Below are 21,415 nucleotides of genomic sequence, written 5' to 3'. Positions count from 1 at the left end.
AAGAAGTTGAACCAAAACTCCTTATGCTAACTTTCCTAAACTTTTCAGCATTTGACGGAGTTGATATAACAAACACTTGCCAAAAAAAAGTAAACACCGAAATAACAACGAAGTTAAAAATTGCAGGAGTAATGTCTCTAATTGAACAATCCGCTGTGCTTTTTTACAACTATGCCCCATTTTCGACAAATCCATCTCTGTACCTTCTTCCAAAACCTCGATGTGCTTGATAATTTACTACCTGTCTATCTCTGTGTATTGTTTCTAGTTTTATGTTCTCTCTACATTTGATGTCTCTGAGAATTTTCCGACATCAAAACCAAAGTCGTCATGTCATCTTCACGAGCCCTGGAGCTGAATTGATTTACCTCACGCACTGATAGGACTGAGGAAACCACCTCGATAGTAAGAAGTGCTTCAGCTTTACAACCAGCGCAAAGATCCCGTAGCAAGGAAAATGCATCAATGCCACTGAGATATACCTTCATATTAGAGAAAAAAAAAAAACACGAAGATTTAGGCTTGCTCAAGCAATAGGTATTTTTGTACGGGAGGAAGGTCACGAGCAAATACCATAGAGGAGCAAATGGAGATGACAAATCGAGAAATGGATACGGCCACCTATTTATCAAAAACAAAAGAAGAAATCTGTTGTGAAGAGAGATATGAACTGACTATTTTTTATAATTGCAACATCAGTAATGGATGTTTACCAAATGGAGACACAGGCGTGGAGGATCCACTGGAAGATCACATAAATGACCGTCCACATGAAGAAATACCCGATCCGAAACAGAGGAAAGCGCTGAAGACAACATTGGAGAAAAGAGAACACATTTGAGTTCGGTCGATGAACAAGTGGGCAAACAATTCAAAATGAACTAAAAATTTGAAGTCGTAAGCGTACCAAGCAATTCAACGCTGTATCACCGATCAGCAATACCACGTTAACCGTATGCATATTAATGTCCAACTGCAATTTTTTTTTTTTTTGGAGAAGTCAGTAAGGATAGCCAGTGAGTTAAGTTTTGAATACGGGAAGCATTTTTTTGTGATTGATGATACTCACGACACTGAGATTGTAGTTATTTATCGCCAGAAACGGGACAATTATGAACCAGAAAACGCAGTCTGTGAGCACGACAGCGCCCGCATTCATCTGTTCAGTACATAAAACTAATATCAACGGCCTAGTTGTGATTTCGAATCACGGAATTGGCAGCCATGGGGATTTCGAGTTATGAAATTTCTACCTGGAATGTGATCTGAAACAGATATCCCCAAATGTCTGCCGGTTTACGGCCTTCTCGGGGAATCGGTTTCTTGTTAGAGCTGAGGGGTCCGTTAGCAATATAGGTTCCGTGCTCGGAATCTATCTCCATGTTCTCCACCTTATCCCCAACTAGTCTACGGTGATACTCATAGCATCCATACGACGACAGCAACGATCCAAGCTGCATATTGAAGTGCAAAGCAGGATAAGTTTGAATATCAAACAGAACAGAAGCCTGGCAACGAATTGCAATTGAGAGAGTGAAGCGAAAAGATACCCCAAAATATATGGTGATGAAGGTGAAAGTCCACCTGCCCCGCAGTTGAGAAAACAAAGAAATTGAACCAACAAACATCAGTACTTAGTAAATCCAAAGGAGACAACTTAATTTGCGGGAAATGAAAAACAGAAAGGATGAGAACGTACTGCGTGTAATAGTAAAATATGCTTGCCCCATCGACGAACGATGTAATGATCAACATTACCAAGAGCACGAAGAATGCAACGACTCTAAACGCGAGGAGCCAGCCCGGATGAACCCCTTTGAGGCACGGGCTCCACATCTCGTCATCATACAGAAATCCGGCTGGTTCTTCTTCTTGGCTACTCGGTCCTTCTCTGGTTCTATGACTGTTTGATCCCCGACGGCCTTCATGCTTCCATATTAAGAAGAGCGAGAATGCAGCAGATGCAAGGATCCAGAGAGCACAGAGGAGGACCCTCCAGTTGAACCAGTAACTCGCTGCAGTCGTGTCCCCGTTCACCACCGGCTTATACGAATCCTCCGTTGGTCCCGTCAGGAAACTCATTTCTCTGTTTCTGATTCTCTTTGAGTCTTCTGCTCCTCGGAACAGAGCAAAAGAATGGTTGTCGTGAACGATTGGCAGAACAACAGACTGACTCAGCGAATGGAGCTTTTCAAGCAAGAAAGATTTTTGTAAACAAAACGAAAGAAATGATTCTCAGAAAATGGGAGAAAAGAATAAAGGAGGGAAGAATAAATCCGCCCAAAGGGTAAGGTCCAAAATAAATGCAATCTCTCTCACAATCAAACTCTTAACTCGAAATCTCAAATATCAATGAAAACTAAAAGAATGTCATCAAAGTTTCCATTTTTATGGCTTCTTATTGTCATATTTGAGAGATGATGATAACAATAAGAAGCTATCAGATTGCCATTGACAACACATCTGATTGAGGTGAGATTCCAAACTTGTATTAGCTTCCAGAGAACTCTCTTGAGTCTGGAAAACAGCACATTTCATGAGGAGAGAGGAGGAAATTTCAAATCTGTTTTGTGGTTTCTTCGATGAAAGCAGCAGCTGCTAAATTCTAAGCAAAGGAAAGTCTTGATGCTTCCAAGGGAAAGCAAAGACGCATACTTTTTATGGGCTGTGGTGTGTGACAAGAGAACAGAGATGCCTTGCTTGTTTCCTTAGCCCAGAAAACTACTAAACAAAGGGAGAGAGTACACAGAGAGAGACAGAGAGAGAGGGAGAGAGAGGGACGGGGGACAAAAGGGCTATGTGCTTTTAGATTAAGCTTCTATCTTAATTAATTTAAAATTAAGTAAATTCCATGTCAAAATAAATAAATCATTATTTAATTCTCCCAATAACAGATCCTGTGACAAAGACCAAAGCCCTGACCAGTCACAATCTCATTTGTCCATGCAGATATATATACAATAAAAAAAAAAAAAGGAGGAAATTTTTTTATCAAGCATGCAATGTTTTTGTCCCTTTTCCTTGGATTTGTAGCCTGTCCTTCCTTTGAGCCCTCCAAGATTTTTTATACTCACAAATGAATTGGAATCGGGAAGGGACCATAACCCCAACAATTTATCCTTTGGGAAGGGTCCCCAACCCCAGAATTGGACAACATCATATGCTGTTGCTGATCTTCCGTTGGTTCTCGAGGAAATATTCTCCTTTTACCATGCAAAAGCACCTCGATGTCATCGTGGTTTTATAGTATGTCTTATCTACCGATAAAACGAATGTTTGACCGATAAATCTTCCACCGAACAAATAGTTGTATTTGCAGATAATCTTTTTCATGAGAGTTACTTTACTGATGAAAGTTTCGACATGGGATGGAATATACGAATTAAAGTGATTGAAGGGTGAGTCGGGCGAGGGCGGAATCGATAAACTAATCAATTAGAGCAATGATTAACCAATCAATCTACCCGCAGATTGGTTCAGTTGCAGTACAGTAACCCTCCAAGTTTGGAGGGTTGCAGGCTCAACGGAGGACGTGACAGGTTCTTTAATGGACAATGGGGACATTAGCAATCATCACATTGCTTTTCAGTATTTATTATAGTTTTGGGCCACATTTTTAAGCTACTATTGTACCATTCACAAGTGTGGGGGGCCCTACCCTTCACCTAGAACCCTATAGAAATTAATCCTGTAGTGCCACATGCATTAGCTAGATATGAGGCTCGAGTTTCCTATATTTAGGATATAAACCGGGACGGGGAAGCAGTGCTTGACGATTTTTTTCTTACTTTCTTGTACGTTTCATTGTGAACAGTGATAATTCACTCTTTATTATCAGTAACGATGAAAGAAGATCACATTCCAAACTTTGACAAAGAGGCTACCCCCATATATACGTCCATTAGTTGAGATGTCCATCTCTTGCTATTTTGACGTACGATTACATACAACCAAGAGGTTTCCCCCCATATATAGGAAATTTCCTTCCAAGGACGATAGAAATGGGAATCTAAAGTAATTGTATTCTATGGTTGGTTCAAGTGGTTCGGTGCTTATTCTTCTTAAATAAGGTATCGGGTTCGAGTCCTTGTGAATGCAAAAAGTTCACGATATGAAAGTTTTATCCCTTAAAGGGTCAACTAGGTTAGACTGAATTAATCGGAGTCTAATTAGGTTTCTGAATACCACCATTCATACCGAAAACGAATTGTATTTTTCTTAGATTTTACTGTCAATTGACATGACAGATTCCAGGATGAATAGACTAATTAAAGATAATAATTATTATTTAGAGGAAAAAAGACAAGATATATAAATTAGAGGTGGACAAAGCTTGGACACCAAGCAATTGTATACGCGTTGATCATTTGGCCCAGGAAAATTTGGGACAGCACAGGAGGGAGATAGAGATACATATGAGAAAGCTACAAACTCCATACTTTGCTTGAAGCATGAAGCAACCGTGTCATATACATGTGCACTTTTCTATTTATTCTTTTAATTTCTTATGTAATTATACAAACATTATATATATATATATATATATATTAATCTTCTAGCTAATGATACATGATACATGATACATCCAAGTGACCCCAGTGCTCGAGAGATATTATTTGAGATCCAAATGCTCATACTAGTTACCACTAATGCAATAATAAAGAAGCTTAGCCAATAATTTCATCACTCCATCAGTAGCTCGTGTTTTATGTATATCGAATCGATTCACAGCATATACAGATGAAAATAACATATATATAACTCAAGCGTAATTAAGGAGAGATTCATGGACAATATTTAAGAGAGAGACTGGATTAATTCTTTGGCATTCCAATTGAGATCAAGTTGCAGGTGGATCTTACCTTTGCTCGGGGGGCAACACGATGAACTACGACGCCGAATCGGAGAAACGAGCTGAGCTAGAAGGGAGTTTGTTCATGCTAAAAGCTTCGATGACTTAATTATCAGCTGCCTTTCCCATGGCTAAACAACTTTCAGACTGGGAGTTCTCTCTTTCTCTGACATAATAAGTGTGAGTTTGTTTGAACAGTTAAGAAGTAGTCCTGCGTAATCCGTTAGGTTCACAGGGCCGAGGCACATTTCCGTGAAAGGCTCTTCTTCGATCCAGAGAGAGTACGATTTTCATGACCCACCAACAGTTAGTTATACATTTTACTGCAACGCATGACCAATGTACGTGGCACACCGTACCCGCAGGGCCAAACTCGCTCGAGGAAGTAACAGTAATTGAATTCACCGTATTATACGAATCGGCTTTTTAATTTCATGCTGCCGACTAGGGCTAGTCATCATTAAATTTGGCCCCTCCGAAGTCCGTATGTACAGGTGGGACTACGTCGTAGGTGTCATCGACGTGCCACGATGGATACACCGGAACTACGATCATGAGGATGATTCTCGTGTCGAACTGGAGAGGTATTGGGCTTTCAAGAACTCACCGGGCCTTTCCGAAAAGCCGAATAAGACGAGGACCAGAAATCGGATTTAGGCTGACCTTTTTGTATCTCTTGGGCCCAAGCTTATTATTTATTCACTGTATCGACCCAAGAGGCTCATTGGGCCTCCACCTCGACTTATTATTGCGAGGGATTCAAGGCCTTCTTCGGTAAGATTACAAAATTGTCCTATAATCTAACCATCGCTTGGGCATCATCTCGGCCCTTGTCATGAGAGTCCATTAAGGGTGGCTTTGCCAACCTCTGTCACATTCAATTTTGGTTTTCACCGATCGAATAATAATTCTTTATATTAAATTATTTTAGAATTTACTCTTCCGAAATTCGAGGAAACTCAGCGCCCAAACAGTCGAAAATAAGGAAATAACTTTTTGTTTCCGTATCATACATAAAAATAGGTGTTAATAGCAAAATCCAAATATAGAAAATTCGCCAATTTTTTAGAGGTTTAATATCCAAGAAAAGCATAAATTTTGACATTCTTTTTAATTGTGGCACAAACTTTATTTTTTGGAAAAAAAAAGGTTTGAACTTTAATTTTCTTGTCATGTTTGGCATCTATGCCATTTTCCATTCATTTTGTTGGCTCAGCTGAAAACGATGTCTACCTGCTAAATGGTATCATGTCACTTCAGCAAAAAATTTACAAAATTAAAGGAATAATAGAAAGAAAAACATTAATCGGAGAAAGACTGGGCCACCACCCCCCAATTGGAGTTGTTGGTGGCCCTAAAGGCACCTATGAGCCTAATCAGGAGAGTGGTTGACGAAATCAAGGACCTACCCGCTGAAATCAGAAAAAATCGTCAAATTAGGAATTCTCCTAATTCCAATAAGTGGGGCCTCGATCCAACCACCATTTCGGTGGATAGGGACTCGATCCCGACTACCACTCTCCAATTAATGCCCTCCAAAGTCATCGATGACCCCAATCGAGGTTATGGTGATTAGTTAAGACCCTCACCCTTTCTCCTATCAAAGAATTTCTCTATCCTTTTTCCTTTGAAATTTTTATTAGTTTTGCTAACATTATGTGACACCGTTTTTCGTACGCATCAGCAAAATGGATGAAAAACGACACGGATACCTAACTTGACAAGAAAAATCAAAGTTGAGGTCCTTTTTACCAAAAAATAAAGTTAATGCCAAATTTTTTTAAAAATAATCTAAGTTTACACTTTTTTTGGGTCACTAACATTTTTAAAATGAATATTTTATTTTGGGTGAAAATTATATATATATATATTTATATGTATGGATGTATGTATATTTTCCACTTTGAGTGGTTTGTCTTTCCTTTCGCGGCCTATTAGATCGAAAAAGGCGCCTCCTCCTCTCACTTTCCATGCCCGCGCCACCACAACTGACTTGTCTTGCTCTTTCCCGCCCCACCTCGTTCTCTCGACAGAGTCGCCGTTGCTCGCCTCCTCTCTCCGACCACCTGGCCGCCCTTTTTAGAGCTCCTGAAAATGCAGAGCGCGGCGTTCAGTCCTCTCTCTCCTTCCGTCACCTTCCGCAAGTCGCGACGGAGCCATAAGCTCATCCCAAGCTCTGGTTCCAGCTCTGGTTCCAGGTCTGATCCCATACGCCTCTCGGTCTCCTCCCGAACTGATCGCATTCCTCCCGACGCCGTTTCTGGACTCTCCGCTTCTGCCTTGCCGCGGAGGTCGTGGTTCTCGAGCCCGGTATCTTCCTCCTTCTCTCCTGTCTCTGGACCAAGACCGTGGAGTGGTGTGCATAACTTTGGCACCGATCGCGAATCGGATCGGTTCGAGGTTCGTGCAGCGCCCGTGCTTGAAGTCTCCGGAGAAGGAGAGCAGTCCGGCAGCTTGTCGAGAACGTTGGAGCTCGGATTACTGTTTGGACTCTGGTATATCTTCAATATCTACTTCAACATTTACAACAAGCAGGTAGGACTTCATGATTTGCAAATGGAGAATTTCACGTTCATTTCCTCTGTACTTTCGTTCTATGCTTAGCACGTCATGCACTACTTAAAGATTGTTCTAATAGAAGTATTGTTTTCGGATATATGTGCAAGCCATTGTTGTGGAAGTTTCTGAAGCTAAGTTCCTGCATGTAGCGGAGTCATGAAATATACGTCGTTGGGATATTATGGTTGTTCATGATGATGATCTGATGACCAAATCTATAGTGTTGCTGATGCTGGATTCAATGATCTTTACGCAATGAAATGATGATCTCTAAAAAGAGAAGTTCAAAAATGCTGTTGTTTGTTGCCATAATAAGATGAAATCGGGGAGCTTGACATTTGACCACATTCTGTATCTACAGGTTCTGAAGGTGTTCCATTACCCAACAAATGCTACATTGGTGCAATTGGCTGTAGGATCTGTGCTTGTGCTTTTCATGTGGACTTTCAATCTCCATAAAAGGCCTAAAGTCAGCGGTGCCCAGGTAATAGCCATCCCCCAGGAAAATATCCATCGTCCATGCCATAGTTATAAGAGTTCTTCATACCAATTTATTCATTTCTGATTCATAACAGCTCTTGGCAATTCTGCCTCTTGCGGTGGTGCATATACTGGGAAATTTTTTCACCAATATGAGTCTCGGAAAAGTGTCTGTCTCGTTCACTCATACGATCAAAGCCATGGAGCCGTTCTTCTCAGTTATCCTATCTGCTATGTTTCTCGGAGAGGTACAGAGTAGTCAAGACTTTCTCCTTTACAACTGCTATATTAAGGATAGTCAACTGACGCATTATACATCGACGAATACCATTTCTCTCTGCTTTTGGAGCCACCTATAATAATAATAATTGCTGCCGCGTTATGAATATGAGTTAAAACAAAAAGAAATAAAAGAAACTCAGTAGTTGCTGATAGTTTCTTAATAATAAGTCCAGTCTTCATGTTTAGCATGTGTTGCAACATTGATAGTTTAACTCATTTTCTCTGCTGCAACTTTAGATGCCAACTCCCTGGGTTGTGGGTTCTCTAGTACCAATTGTTGGTGGAGTCGCTCTAGCATCAATGACAGAGACTTCTTTTAACTGGTAAGAAATTTGAAAAGTAACTCTGATTGTTCTGAATGAGCAGTGAGTGCACTCAGTCCTAGCTCCAACGTGTAATGGACTATTAAGTAGTTCTACTTCCTTCTCTTATATTAAGGGCCGGGTTCTGGAGTGCAATGGCTTCCAATCTGACAAACCAGTCACGTAATGTTCTTAGCAAAAAAGTCATGGCCAATAAAGAGGTAACTTCATTGAGTGGATTTGCATCTCAGTCACCTCCCTGTTACTTACTCTGAGTTATGCCTACTATCTTGAATTGCCAAGTAAGCTGTGCTTTGCTGTTGGCAGGATTCCATGGACAACATAACACTCTTCTCAATTATAACAGTCATGTCTTTCTTCCTATTATTCCCTGTGACATACTTCACAGAAGGCTTCAAGTACGCCCCTTCATTCCTGCAATCTGCTGTAAGTGTTTATTTGAGAGATAAAAGTTATTTGGGTCAGAAAATTTCACAGCAGGTCCTCATATCATATCTCAATATGATATTCTTGCACAACAGGCAGAGTCTGGCATAAATGTTAAACAGCTGCTCACAAGGTCGCTTCTTGCAGCTCTGTGCTTCCATGCTTATCAGCAGGTGAGTCCTCTGCTATATTCTGTAGTTTGTGTATTTCTGTACGGTTCAGCTTAGAGCAACAATCCCTTTTGGCTTTCCAAGCATTTCTTATATCATCCATCGTCTGAAGAACTGCTTCATATTACTTTTTATCAAACCAAATCTACATGCTTAAGTATTTCCTCTAAGGACAGCTCTGACTTGTTTCTCGAACCATGCAGGTTTCCTATATGATACTGCAGAGGGTTTCCCCTGTTACCCACTCCGTTGGCAATTGTGTAAAGCGAGTGGTGGTTATTGTCAGCTCAGTTATATTCTTCAAAACAGCCGTCTTGTTTATTAATTCACTGGGTAATTCAATCTTCTTGAGCATTCAACTTCGGATTCATAGTCTTTTTTGTTTTTGGCCTTCGAGGGCACTCAAACCTCTCCTTGTGCTAACATTACTTTTGTGTTAAATATGATAAAGGAACGGGTATAGCACTTGCTGGAGTTTTCCTATACTCGAGGGTAAAACGGATTAAACCAAAGCAGAAGGCAGCTTGAAGACCCTATCGTCAGAATTTTTTGCTGGTAGGTCGAGTGGTTAGTCTTTTTACCAGTAGAATCTTAGTCATGTGATAATTGGAAATACGCCCATTGAAGATGGTTTAGGGAATTGGTTCTCCGTGTGTTTGTTTGTGGGGTCTATTTCATTTCTGAGATGATTCCATTCATCCCAGACATCTTGTCTAATGAGCAGACTGAGAGCAGAATTTGCTTCAATGTTTCTCCGCTGCCTCTAATATGAACGGAAACATGTGAATGCTATATTGTTTGGCTCAACTTTTTTAGACGCTTGTATCCCGGTGTTGTAACCACTTCTCATGCCAAGAACTGGAACCCTGACGAGTAGTCTTAAGATCGATAGGAAGTTGCAGGGGAAGCAAGAGGATACTGAGATCGGTTCCTAAGCGAGTTACATCCTCTCAGCATTATGCAACTCTGATTATGTTATTCCATGCCATACAGGTTCCTACTCATCTTTCATATTGATGCCGCTTCCAGTCGGCATTCTCATGTGATAAATTTACACAGTGGTGTTTTCTTATTCGAATACAGTGAACCGAAACAAACACAGAACTCTGCACGGGATTATGCAAAATAAACGAGACTGGATTTATTCATTCAGATTGGCCGGTCTCATCTTTTCATAAGAAACAAAGTTAAATAGTCCTTCCTGTCTTTCATCTTGTAGCCAGTCTAAATATCTCGTGATCTCATAGAAAAATATAAGTAAAAAAGAAAAAAGAAAAAAAAAAATATGTGTAAAATGAGAAGATAGTATTAGCCGAGGAAGGAAACTCCACTCATTATAATTATTATCACTGCTTTTTAACCTGATAGATCATCTCCAGCAAGTCGACCTCCTTCTTCGTCCCTTCTTCCTCCTCCTCCTCCTCCTCCTGCTCTTCTTCCGTGACCACGTTCACCATATCATCCACCATCTTCTCCACCTCCATCTCATCATTCTCGCTCGTGGTGTCCATCCCGAGGAATGAGTCGAACTGGAACAGCTTGTCCTCGTCGAATGCCATATCAGGGATGGGCATCTCATCGAACTCGTAATTCGGGACAAGCCTATCATGGACACTCGACTCCTCTTTCTGCGATGTCTTTGCGCTACTGGCTCCGCCTGCGCTCGTGGTGGGCTTCCTTGGGTCGGCCAGGTTCAAGCTCTTGATGTAATCCTGCAGGAGGGTCCCCCTCGGGTGCTTCGTCCGGCACTTCCTCTTCGAGTACTGCCTCCTCTTCGTGGCGTTCCAGTGGTTCTTGATTGAGTTCTCGGTCCGGCCAGGGAGCCTCTTCGCGATCTCAGCCCACTTGTTTCCTATCTCCGTGTGGGCTTGGATCAGGATCATGTCCTCCTCCTCGGTCCATATATCTTTCTGCATGTCCATACGTTAATTGGTATTTAACGTCATGACTACTAAAATGATAAACCACGCGGTATTTTAACAAGTTTTACGCCTTTTAGACCTTGATGTCTGGCCTAAGATGATTGTGCCATCTCTCCCTGCACTGCTTGCCTATACGACCGGGCAACATCTGCGCGATGTGGGACCATTTTCTCACCCCAAACTGTTCCACGAGCCGAACTAAAAGCCTGCAACCATACATATCAGGTATTAAAAGTCAATCATGGCGTGCAGAACATATTTAACTCACGAATTCTCAAGTTTTAGGGACTTCGTTTCTCCTTTTATTTACCGGTCCTCTTCAATGGTCCATTGCCCCTTGACCACATGGGACTTCGTACGACTCTTGCATGCCCTCCGAGCCGTTGATGAGGCCAGGGCCCGGGCCTTGCTCGTGCCGTATTGGTTCTGGTAACTGTACCCGTTCTCAGCACTGATGCACGATATCTCGTCCGGGGCCACGAAACTCATTGGCTTCACGTCCAACTGACAGTTGAAGTACTGGCCGGCCATACAGGAACCCGTTCGCTCAGTGAAATTACCAAGGTACCCACCACCCTGGAAATTGTCCATCACCTGGCCATGCCCACCGCCATACGTATCCACATACGGCTTGTTCTCATAAAAGTCGAGGTCGATCGTGGTTCCATTAAACCCGTAGTTCTCAGGAGGGATTTCAGGCAATAATGGGTTCTGCATAGCTCGGAAGGGAGGAACTGGAGATGAGATATTAGCCACTTGGAGCTGATCGAGGCCGTGAAACTCATGCATCGTGCCAGACCGAGTCTCAACAATCTTCGACTGTGATTTCTGATAATGGTCGAAATGATCGGAGAGAAGTAAGGACTGGGAGCTCGTGAGGTTTTCGACGAGCTTCGAGCTGTGCTCCATGGGGTGGCATCAAAGGAGAGAGGATCAAAAGCTTCACATTTCTTTTCCTTAAAAGGTGTTATATTTCCTCGGACTATAAATGTTTCCCTTAGTTAATGTCTTCTTAATTAAGAGCCAGGAACTCTCTCTTTTTTTTTTCCCTTAATTTTTTCCTCTGATGGGGTAATTAAACTCTAATATTGTTTTATTAATGGAGTATTAATGTGAAGTTAATTAAGTTCTTCCGTTACTTTAATCAATTAAGTCAAAGTCAAGTTCCTGCGGGGAAATCTGAGACATCTCCAACATCTTTGGGCAGTCAAAGACATATTATGTGTACTTATAGACATAATCTCCATGGATAAAGTGGATCAGACCGCTTACGTGTAAGCTTCCGATTGGCCAACCAAGTGGTGCATCCGTCGAAAGTTCTTGCTTGAACGTGTTCTTATTAGTTATAAGTCCCATGCTTATAGGTAAGGTTAAGGACATCTCATAACTAGCAGAGCACCGACATTCAATAATGTAAGAAAACTTAATAGGAGCCATTAACGCAGTGAAAGTAAATCGTGTCTTAGATGCGGAGACAGTTTTAACTTTGTATAACTCAAAACCTCGAACATTTTTAATTGATGTATAAATAACGCACATAAAGCCCTCTTCCTGTCCATTATTACCCTACGACCGGACTCTTGAGACAGCGGAATAATCCAAGTACCGGTGTCAATAACTCGTCCGGCATTGGCTAGCCGTGGTCTAACCAGGGCAACGCATAGCCGAGTCTGTCTCTAATTTTATCGGATATCTCCAAATCATAGGAGAGCCATCAACCTCCTGACAGTGATAGACGTATGCCAAGTGTTGAGAATTATAATTCCACATTGAAAATATGAAAGAATAATCATTAATTTATGTGAGACTTGACTACCATCACTTATTTGAACTTTTAAATAGAAATGGGTATGGACCTGTATAAACGCAATAAAAATTCAATAAAGCCTTAATTACGCGTATGCGCTTCCACACCACGCCAAACTCAGTATGTTGAGTGCAACCAAAGTGTGCCTTGTGTTAGTCGTCCCTCGCCCGAGCATGGAAGAAGAGTTCGGCTCAAGATCAATTGTTGACAACCCGTAGGCAGAAATAGACCACACGTTGCACGTAAGGTGTGTGTTGGGGAATTATAATCTCACATTGAAAAGATAAACAAAAAAATATTGGTTTATATGGCACTTTGGTACCACTACTTATCAGTTTGAATTTTTAAGTGGGAATGAGTCCGGTCCCGTATAAGCCTAATGGAAATTCAATACCAAGAAAGAGGCCCATGAGTTACATTGGACTGGGCCCAGTTCAACCAAGCCCAACAACATGTACATAAACTCGAGCAAGGCCCGAAAGTTTCGAGGATTTCTCAAATTCGACCCCGGTGCTAGCCAGTGAAAACCATTATTGCACAAAAGCCTCACGTGGTGTGAAAGTATCGATAATCATACTAGAGTGCAAAGCATATGCATGCATAAATTTAAGAGCACTTGCTAAATATGCTGAGCTATTATTGATCGAGTTAACATACAATAGATTAACAGAGCTGCCACTGAAATACGAACGAATATGGACCTCTTCGAATCAAGTGCGATTTCGTAGACGTGTAATCGGATGAAAAACATCGCGTGATGGGACTTCAGTGCATAATCTCAATTTGGTCCCATTCTGTTGTGTGGTTCCCTTAATGGGGCAACGATATTATCAAAACATTTTGCCCATCCACCCATGTATATATCCACGTACTATATGCAAGTTAAAAGAGAGAGAGAGAGAAATATATTTTGAAAACAAAGAAGAAGGAAAAGGAGTGAGCAATTATATTTATTTTTCGATGATTTGGAAGCAGAAGTTGGGTCCTACTGGAGGTACGAAAATTCACTAGCAGTCTCAAGTGGAAGTGAATTCGACCCCACTAAGGCGATAGAACCCGAATCTCATCGACCGACCAAAGACTCGGGCCTAGCACTTATCCACTGTCATCGCATAAGGATCGTTTTATGCGGGTTCAGACAGCGTCTTCTTTTATTCGGGTTAATAAATATCGGTTGTTCTGATAGCTGATGCAACTGAATGTAGAATCTTATCATCAAGCAGCTCAACGTGCAGTAGTTACGACTTACAAGATATAACCTTTCGATTTTCATTTGCATTGACAATATTGTCCTCTGCCAAATCCTACAAGGAAGACACGTTGGGAAACAGCACGACTAACAGCAACAGTAGACATTGCTCTGACGGGTTAGAACAAGAATCAGAACCTAAGACATGGACTCAGTTTACGTAAACTCAGTACGCGGCCTCTCGAGCACCATCCCTTTATACACGCTTCTTAGCTTTACAACGGACCTTGCGGGCTTCTTCCTACAGTGGAAGGCCCAGGGCTGCAGGAGCGCTTTTCTTCGATCTCCTTCCCGTTGAGCCTAGGACTTGAGCTCGGTCTGAACTCGCTTGATCGGGGACTGCATGCCATTCGCGGGCTGTAAGCAGGCTTTATGCCTTCGAAGGATGTGGGTGTTGAACTCGTCACTTTTGGGCTGTGAGGGTGTCGGATCTCACCTCGGCTTCTTGTAATGACCTCGTCAAGAATTTCACCACTATCCATGTTTGCTGCTCTTCCCTGAAGATCTTGCTCCTGCCCATTTGCAACATTCGAATGTAAAATAACCATGGCTAGATTGAAGGACAACTGCCAGTCAATTTAAAAAGTTAAAGCTTCCACATGAAGATGTCACAATACTTATGTCTGTGGAAGCTGATTACGCGTGGAGGCGAACTTACCTCAAACGACATATTGTAGGTTACTGCAGGGGCCTCCTCGTATTCTGCAGCATCGAGGTCCTGAAGGTGGGCCCATTTGAAGAACCTGGAGAGAACATACTGCCTCACAGGAACGAGCAACATGATCAAGAGTGGGAAGAGGACACCAGCTATAGGGATCCACGTAATGCCAAAGCACAGGAGCAAGTAGGCCGTTTGGAATAAGGTGAATGCGGCAATTGTCTTGAAGGGTACCGTCTCGAGAAATGTTGCATGATACTTCTCCAGAACCCTGAAAAGTTTGCAAGATCATATTAATTGACTCTTTCATATGTTTTGGCTCCCAAAATGAACATCCTGTTTCCATCCCTGATATGACAATAACTACGAGAATCGGTGGGGGAGGATGAGCATGATGAGGGGCTTACTTGTATCTGCGACTGGGAGCAGTGAAAAGCAACAGAATCCTCTCCCAGAGTTGATTCCCGGGCAAGCTCTCAATTGCCATGAAAGCAAAATAGCCCCAAAGCACCGATGTTGGGATCTTCTTCAGCAAAGGCATTGCAGCAACACAACAGCCCACCATTAATGCCTGCAGAAGGTTGCTCAGTCTCTGTTCCTTAACCTCGACAGGCAAAAGATCGTCGATGTCTTTGTCCACGTCGAAGATAGTTTCATCCACGGGAGCATCGATGTAGCCTGTTCTTGAGGCCAGTTGGATCGTGGACTCTTTCAGCTCTCTCAGGCCCTATTTAGGACCCGATCTCGTAAGGTTATAAAGCGGGAAAGTAATACATCAGTAGAAATAAAATATGGAGAATTTTACCAGAGCAGGTGGCATCTGGTAGGCAAGCGGAGTCTGCATCTCATTGTAGGCTTCCTGCATGTTCCGGTATAACTGCCCGAGGTTAAAGTTCTTCTTCATGCTTCTCCTAGCAGTCGATGCTAACTTGTTCCACAGAAGCTATTTCAAGCAAAAACAATATCAATCAGAAAGCCTCTAGGATTTAGCAGATAATGTAAAATGATAAACATGACAATCTGCAATTTTTCAGGGAAAGAACTTGATCACCTGATGTTTTAAGGTAGCTAAGCTCTTTGTGTGCATTGGAGATTGTGGGATCACACCATTCGAAGGTGGAATGCCTAGAAGACCGCACAGAATGGTCTGCTCCAGAATAATTTTAAAAGAAGGTGAGATGAAATTTCCCGATATCTTGTGCAAGTACAAAGAATTGGCTTCTTATGATCAAGAGGATTGAGACAAAAAGACCCACCAAGAAACCCAAAAGAAGGAGATCGTAATGATAAGAGGATGGTTTTTTCAGATTAAATTCCTTCTGTTGAGCAAGCTGAGACGCGACACTGTGGTCGAAGTAATACAGCACGGCTATCATAGTGGCGGGAATAAAAGCTCCGACAATGTACAGTGGTGGCACATTCACCATTTCCTGCACCAGCATAGAGAATGGAAAATTAGAAATTCTTCACTTCTGCATTGAGAGCCAAAGATGAATTCAGTTAGGACTAGGAGGGAAAATGAACCTTGACGACAGTCCAGTTTGAGTATGCACCAGGAGACCATGGATTTGGACTGAAAAGCCGCCTGGGAATCCCTCTTGGGACATGTCTCACCGGTATGTATGATATGGCAGTCCACACCAGCACCATAAGCGGAACCCCATAGTCTGCAATAAAACCTCGAAGCCAACCTAAAGTTCAAAATCAACTTAGACAGTCAGACAGACCAATACAGGCAAAGTTCTATATCGCGAGAATGTTAAACATTCTTTTCATGCATTATTTATCATATAAATCTCAAAATCTATACCCGTTCCATAGCGCCACGATCTTGCTTTACGGCTCCTTAGTGCCGTAAGGAGAAGACCAAAAGACAGCACCAATGCAAACACTCCATTCCCGAATCGCCATGAAGGCAGTAGAGCTGCCTGGTTTAGGTTCTCTCTCTCAGGAATGCCAAACTCCTCCACGACTCCCTACAATTCAGCACCCTAGATTATAGGAAATACTTATCGGGCAAGATTGTTAAAAACTTTCAATTTAAGTACGATGAATTGGAAACCAAGCCAAGTTCAAGAGGCTAAGTTAAGACTCGAGTCTCATGAGTCACAAGCATTGTTATAAAGGAAAATAAGTTACCACTTGTTCTATAACTGTATATTTCGAGATATCAAGAGATGATTAAGTATAATACTCACTCGAATGGCTTGCTGCATAAAGAGCATAGCAATAAGAAGGCCAAATAATTCACCGGCAAGGCGTGTAAACCTATTGATTATAGAGCATGCGCCGAGAATGGCCAGTAAAAACAGCAAAAGAGCGGTCCACACACAAACCCTATAAAAAAGAAAAATCCAAATAATAAAATCCATTCATTAGCGAATTATCAAGTCAACTTATTATTCAATAGTATCGGTAATTACCATCCTGTCCAGGCAAGGAACAGATGCTGGCCCAAATCCTTTCGGTCCTTCGCAAAATTGAACATGAAAGTATACATCAGGACTGTTGGCTCAGCAACTCCGAGGATGAGAAGTGGCTGCCCTCCTAGTATGGAGTGTATCACGCCGCAGAGTGCAGTTGATGCGAGAGTATGCACTGCAGTCAATGTTCCATCTGCAGGTTGTTATCAGAAATAACTTGTCAGCAAAAATTGCCAATAAAGGAGTAAAAAGGGGCCGACAGGAACAAAAGCAGCTCCATACTGGTGTTTCTTTCCAGCTGTTCCCCGAATGATATGACCGGAATTGCCGAGGCGAAGAATATATATGTTGTTGGCGCCAAGATTCTAAATGACAAAACAGGCATCCATGCTATAATAAGGATATCATATAAGGGTTAACCAAACAATACACAGTCAAACTGCTAACTGTGATTCAAACGATAGGTTAAAGAATTACAAACCTGATACCAGCACGAATTCCACCAGTCCAGTCTTGCTTGTAGCACAAGACCCGTCCTTTGAGATCATTCTTTATTCCGCGAAAGGGAACAAAGGTCTCTTCCATGAGTACTCCCAAGAGTGAACTAACCAAAGAAGCCTTTTTTTTTTTTTTTGGGGGGGGGGGGAAGAAATCAAGCAGAAGGGTGTAACCAGTAGGGACTCGAGAGGCCAACACGATACAATTAAAACTGCATAAGCAAGAGAAACTACGGGCAGAGAGACACACACTTTCTGATCATCCTAGAATTGCGAAAGAAGGCTTTGAAAGAATGTTGATTCATTTTATGAGTCATGGTATGTATAAAAGAATGAAACTAACCAATCTTTACATTGCAAGTATAGCCTATATGAGGAATTGATGTTTAGTACTCTCTTGTCTTGCTTCTAAGTCCAAGAACAAAAGAATCGATCAGCAGCGAGTTCAATCTACTTCGACACCATCTTTTAGCGAGCTATGAGGAAAATCTAACGAGCAAAATGCATACTTTTGAAACAACTAAACAGGAAATGCCTTTCTTTTTTATGGTGGTTAGATTCAATTCAACTAGCGGTTAACTTTCAGCCAGCTCCGGTCCATCATGCTCTCTAGTCAAAGGAGAAGCTCGAAGTTCATCAGTTGAGGCGACAAAAAATGTGAAATGCGGCAAAGCAAGCTCGAGACCACTCACATGGTACGGGCTAGTATTTTACATGATACAGTATCGAAAGCTAGAGAGGGCGAAGAAGATGAGAGATCAGGCAGAGCTCAAAAAAAGAAAAAAAGACAAGATTAACGGACACCCATTATGGGAACTCTGTCGGCTGTGGCTGGGAAGAGATTAACGAGAGTCCATGGTTGAGACCCAGGAAGGAAACTCAAATCTTTGGCACACCCAGAGAGGAGGCGAGCATGAATCGAGCAAAAAGGAGAGGAGTTGCCAGAGAACTTGGGAAGGTTGAGTTACATGTTGTGTAAAAGGACAAGCTTTTTGGGCAGGGAATGGAACCAGAGGAGATTCAGAACACAGCTGACTGCCTGCAGAGCAGGAAGAAGAAGGGGGCAATGCGAGAGAGAGAGAGAGAGGAGATCAGAGGAAGAAGAGACTTTCTAGCTGAGTGAGAGGAGGAACAAACTTTCTGGGCTCTCTTGGGTTTGGGGGTTGAAGGGGGATAGTGTGGGATGACTGGGCATAAATATTACACCATTTTTCAGGTTGCCCCTGTTTCTGATGGGAGTGCTCTGCAAACAAACAAATCCCCTCAAAGCACAGCACAGCATAGGAGGCATGAGTGAGATAGTGATGATGACAGAGAAAGACAGAGACAGAGACAGAGAGATGTTTGCGAACATTTAATTTGTGTTTGATTTTAGAGTGGAGTTTTAATTTTAATTGATTTATAATGATTGTATCGTTGAATTATAAGATAAAAGAGTGAAAAATAATGAATAGTTGAAAAAAAAAATAATTGTGTTATTGAATTGTAAAAAAAAAAAGTAATGAATAGTTGAGAGAATTTAATATTAAAAATTGTATTAAATAAGTAAAAAATTTAAAAAAAATGAAAAAAATAATAATTATATTGTTGAATTGAAGAGAAGTGAAATTAAGTAGAATACTATTAAATTTTTTTGTGAAATCAAACATAACCTGTGTTTGCAAATAAAAATCGGGACAACCGAAAGGAACATATTGTTAGGTGTCATCAATTTATTAGCTAAGATGTATTTGGATTCAAGAATCGAGTTCATCCAGATTTATCTCGACTCAAGAATCGGGTTCACATATCCTGATCAGGAAATGCTTCGGCAGATTTTGAACCTATTCGTTATATGAACCTATTCACCCTGTGAACTTATTCGCTACATTGACCTTTCACTTATATGAACTGCACTAGTATTCGTGGAAATTATTAATTAATATGACAGGGTATATTTGTAAAATGCCGGCAAGAGAAGTGCGAAAATATAATGAAAGATATTTGTCATAAAAAAGAGGAGGTGAGATAAAATGAGATATGTTTTCTTGTTCACTAGACGAATAGGATTCAATTTCTTTCGTCTTCCAATCTTTCTCCTTCTTGCTTTCACTCTGTTCTCAACTAATCCTCATATAATAACCAAAATCATTTTTCTCTCTCTTCGACACACAAGGTTTTGTATCTTTCATATGAAAAATAAAAAATAAAAATCTATCTATCTATCTATATATATATATATATTAAATAGTAGTGTAACTATAAATATATATATATATATATATAGTTAATTCATTTATGCTTCTAATTGTTATTAAATAGAAAATAACACCATTTTCAGAAGCTTGTTGAGACGAATTCATATATGTTACGTTTTTTCTTTGGCATTTTAAAAATTTGTACTGTTTGTTCCTTCCCTATTTTGCTATAAGTAATCTTTTTCAAATAAAATTATAATACTTGATTTCATTAAATCTAAAGCCGGCGCAAATATTGGTAACTAAAAGAAGAAAAAGGCAGGCGTATATCTTAGGGAACAATGTATATTCTCGCTAGAAATGATATTTTTAATTAATTAAGGTGGAATAATACCAAAAATTAGAAAAAAGAAAGAATTAAACAAACAAAGAACGATGATTCTTCACTTAATAGGATTATCTATATATAAACATTTTATGATTTTAATAAAAGAATGAACGACTTATTTAAATGTAATAATTAATCACTTTTCTAATAGATCATTTTTTTTTCAGAGAGAAAAATGGTAAATTTTATGAAAAAAGGAACACCTTATATACATATCATATATATATATATATATATATATTATTTTGCTGGGTATATTCATATCATAATTAGTACACAGTATTCAGTACCACAGATTACAAACGAAGGACGGAATATGAATTGGATCGATATAGACATGAGGTGGCTAATTAATTAAGAAATAAATGAGATAAAATTCACAGAAATCTTTCCTTTAGGATATGTGTGGATAAAGTTACTTTTGCAGGTAGATGGGATGTCCATTGCATAACTTAGGACATTGAGCCCATTATTTATTCTAAAATGGATTGTTGTCATCCATCAAGACCTAAAGTTAGATGATACTATGTACATGTCATAACCCAATATCTCCTTTTCCTTTATTCTTTAAATTTGTACATTTTTGGCCCCTTTGGCCTTTAACCCTTTCAATATTTGCCTCCATAAAACCGACCCCATTAACCCAATCAAGATCGATTGTGTGACATTACAAAGTTAACTTTTTATTGGTCTCCCTCTATAATCGTCGCATGCAACTCTCCCACTAAAATAAAATATTTTTGTGAATGACGTTCATTTTGCTGTATAATATGATCGATTGTTTCTTATATCTTGTGGAGAGACGATCGCAACATAATTTCTTAAAATTTAAACGTGAACAAGATTTAAAAAAAAAAAAGCAAATTTCAAAATTAAAAAGATAAAATAAAAAAGAAATCAAAGTCGACATGGGAGATTAAGTAAGAAGCTTATTAATTAGAAACGATGTTGCCATGACGACAAACATTCGCAGGTCCAATAGCTGCTTGAGAGATAGACCGCACACGCACATATATATATGACGACTAATTAAAATATGTTCCCTCGTACGGACACAGACATATATAAATATAATATCATGGATTAATTAACTAATCCATATTCAGCGGAAAAAAAAGATTAATTAAACTAATCTGGGTGTAGGTAGAAGAACTTGTTCTAATTTTTTTAAACTGCTTAGATATTCTGAAGATAATTCTTAA

The 21,415-nt window shown here is 40.4% G+C and overlaps 4 protein-coding genes across 6 annotated transcripts; 1 reads left to right on the top strand and 3 right to left on the bottom strand.

Annotated features, from left to right (window-relative positions):
• Positions 1-21: 21 nt before the first annotated feature.
• LOC116212935 lies at positions 22-4,975 on the bottom strand. 3 transcript variants are annotated; one of them, XM_031547697.1, is made up of 9 exons: positions 4,863-4,975; positions 1,700-2,111; positions 1,551-1,584; positions 1,254-1,454; positions 1,070-1,159; positions 908-973; positions 714-805; positions 574-621; positions 22-482 (listed from the first exon to the last, which is right to left on the bottom strand). In XM_031547697.1, exons 2-9 carry the CDS (start codon positions 2,080-2,082, stop codon positions 365-367), a joined length of 1,032 nt encoding a protein of 343 aa, XP_031403557.1. In that variant the 5' UTR covers positions 2,083-2,111; positions 4,863-4,975; the 3' UTR covers positions 22-364. The 3 variants fall into 3 exon arrangements, with proteins under 3 accessions (XP_031403557.1, XP_031403555.1, XP_031403554.1); XM_031547695.1 differs by lacking the exon at positions 4,863-4,975 and adding an exon at positions 2,656-2,793; XM_031547694.1 differs by lacking the exon at positions 4,863-4,975 and having other exon boundaries at positions 1,700-2,649.
• Positions 4,976-6,758: 1,783 nt separating this feature from the next.
• Positions 6,759-9,917, top strand: LOC116213821 (triose phosphate/phosphate translocator, non-green plastid, chloroplastic-like). The gene is made up of 9 exons (XM_031548901.1): positions 6,759-7,387; positions 7,773-7,895; positions 7,987-8,139; positions 8,411-8,496; positions 8,612-8,696; positions 8,803-8,922; positions 9,018-9,095; positions 9,296-9,425; positions 9,544-9,917. Exons 1-9 carry the CDS (start codon positions 6,947-6,949, stop codon positions 9,618-9,620), a joined length of 1,293 nt encoding a protein of 430 aa, XP_031404761.1. The 5' UTR covers positions 6,759-6,946; the 3' UTR covers positions 9,621-9,917.
• Positions 9,918-10,185: 268 nt separating this feature from the next.
• Positions 10,186-12,106, bottom strand: LOC116213552 (transcription factor MYB98-like). Its single transcript, XM_031548553.1, has 3 exons — positions 11,325-12,106; positions 11,094-11,220; positions 10,186-11,002 (listed from the first exon to the last, which is right to left on the bottom strand). The coding sequence occupies exons 1-3, from the start codon at positions 11,921-11,923 to the stop codon at positions 10,439-10,441; spliced, it is 1,290 nt and encodes a 429-aa protein (XP_031404413.1). The 5' UTR covers positions 11,924-12,106; the 3' UTR covers positions 10,186-10,438.
• A 1,953-nt stretch (positions 12,107-14,059) lies between these two features.
• LOC116213820 (probable boron transporter 2) lies at positions 14,060-18,830 on the bottom strand. Its single transcript, XM_031548900.1, has 12 exons — positions 17,633-18,830; positions 17,434-17,516; positions 17,152-17,344; positions 16,927-17,065; positions 16,539-16,704; positions 16,253-16,419; positions 15,985-16,158; positions 15,780-15,875; positions 15,534-15,671; positions 15,136-15,455; positions 14,729-14,999; positions 14,060-14,582 (listed from the first exon to the last, which is right to left on the bottom strand). The coding sequence occupies exons 1-12, from the start codon at positions 17,734-17,736 to the stop codon at positions 14,286-14,288; spliced, it is 2,148 nt and encodes a 715-aa protein (XP_031404760.1). The 5' UTR covers positions 17,737-18,830; the 3' UTR covers positions 14,060-14,285.
• Positions 18,831-21,415: the final 2,585 nt, after the last annotated feature.

This window comes from Punica granatum, chromosome 7, assembly GCF_007655135.1.
Source record: "Punica granatum isolate Tunisia-2019 chromosome 7, ASM765513v2, whole genome shotgun sequence".
In the NCBI taxonomy this organism is placed as follows: Eukaryota; Viridiplantae; Streptophyta; class Magnoliopsida; order Myrtales; family Lythraceae; genus Punica; species Punica granatum.
The sequence above is the reverse complement of the archived record's forward strand: the minus strand, read 5'-3'. Positions and strand labels throughout refer to the sequence as shown.

What these genes read in the sequence shown, in the direction of transcription:
- LOC116212935 (XM_031547697.1), bottom strand. Translation starts at nt 2,082, where the DNA reads ATGAGTTTCCTGACGGGACCAACGGAGGATTCGTATAAGCCGGTGGTG. An exon ending in TGTTTCAGATCACATTCCAG is followed by an intron (nt 1,160 to 1,253) that starts GTAGAAATTTCA and finishes TGTACTGAACAG; the next exon opens with ATGAATGCGGGCGCTGTCGT. An exon ending in CACGCCTGTGTCTCCATTTG is followed by an intron (nt 622 to 713) that starts GTAAACATCCAT and finishes TTTGATAAATAG; the next exon opens with GTGGCCGTATCCATTTCTCG.
- LOC116213821 (XM_031548901.1), top strand. Translation starts at nt 6,947, where the DNA reads ATGCAGAGCGCGGCGTTCAGTCCTCTCTCTCCTTCCGTCACCTTCCGC. An exon ending in TCAACATTTACAACAAGCAG is followed by an intron (nt 7,388 to 7,772) that starts GTAGGACTTCAT and finishes CTGTATCTACAG; the next exon opens with GTTCTGAAGGTGTTCCATTA. An exon ending in AAGTCATGGCCAATAAAGAG is followed by an intron (nt 8,697 to 8,802) that starts GTAACTTCATTG and finishes TGCTGTTGGCAG; the next exon opens with GATTCCATGGACAACATAAC.
- LOC116213820 (XM_031548900.1), bottom strand. Translation starts at nt 17,736, where the DNA reads ATGGAAGAGACCTTTGTTCCCTTTCGCGGAATAAAGAATGATCTCAAA. An exon ending in ACAGCTGGAAAGAAACACCA is followed by an intron (nt 17,345 to 17,433) that starts GTATGGAGCTGC and finishes AACAACCTGCAG; the next exon opens with ATGGAACATTGACTGCAGTG. An exon ending in TAGCTACCTTAAAACATCAG is followed by an intron (nt 15,672 to 15,779) that starts GTGATCAAGTTC and finishes TGCTTGAAATAG; the next exon opens with CTTCTGTGGAACAAGTTAGC.
- LOC116213552 (XM_031548553.1), bottom strand. Translation starts at nt 11,923, where the DNA reads ATGGAGCACAGCTCGAAGCTCGTCGAAAACCTCACGAGCTCCCAGTCC. An exon ending in TGGACCATTGAAGAGGACCG is followed by an intron (nt 11,221 to 11,324) that starts GTAAATAAAAGG and finishes GTATGGTTGCAG; the next exon opens with GCTTTTAGTTCGGCTCGTGG. An exon ending in ATCTTAGGCCAGACATCAAG is followed by an intron (nt 11,003 to 11,093) that starts GTCTAAAAGGCG and finishes ATGGACATGCAG; the next exon opens with AAAGATATATGGACCGAGGA.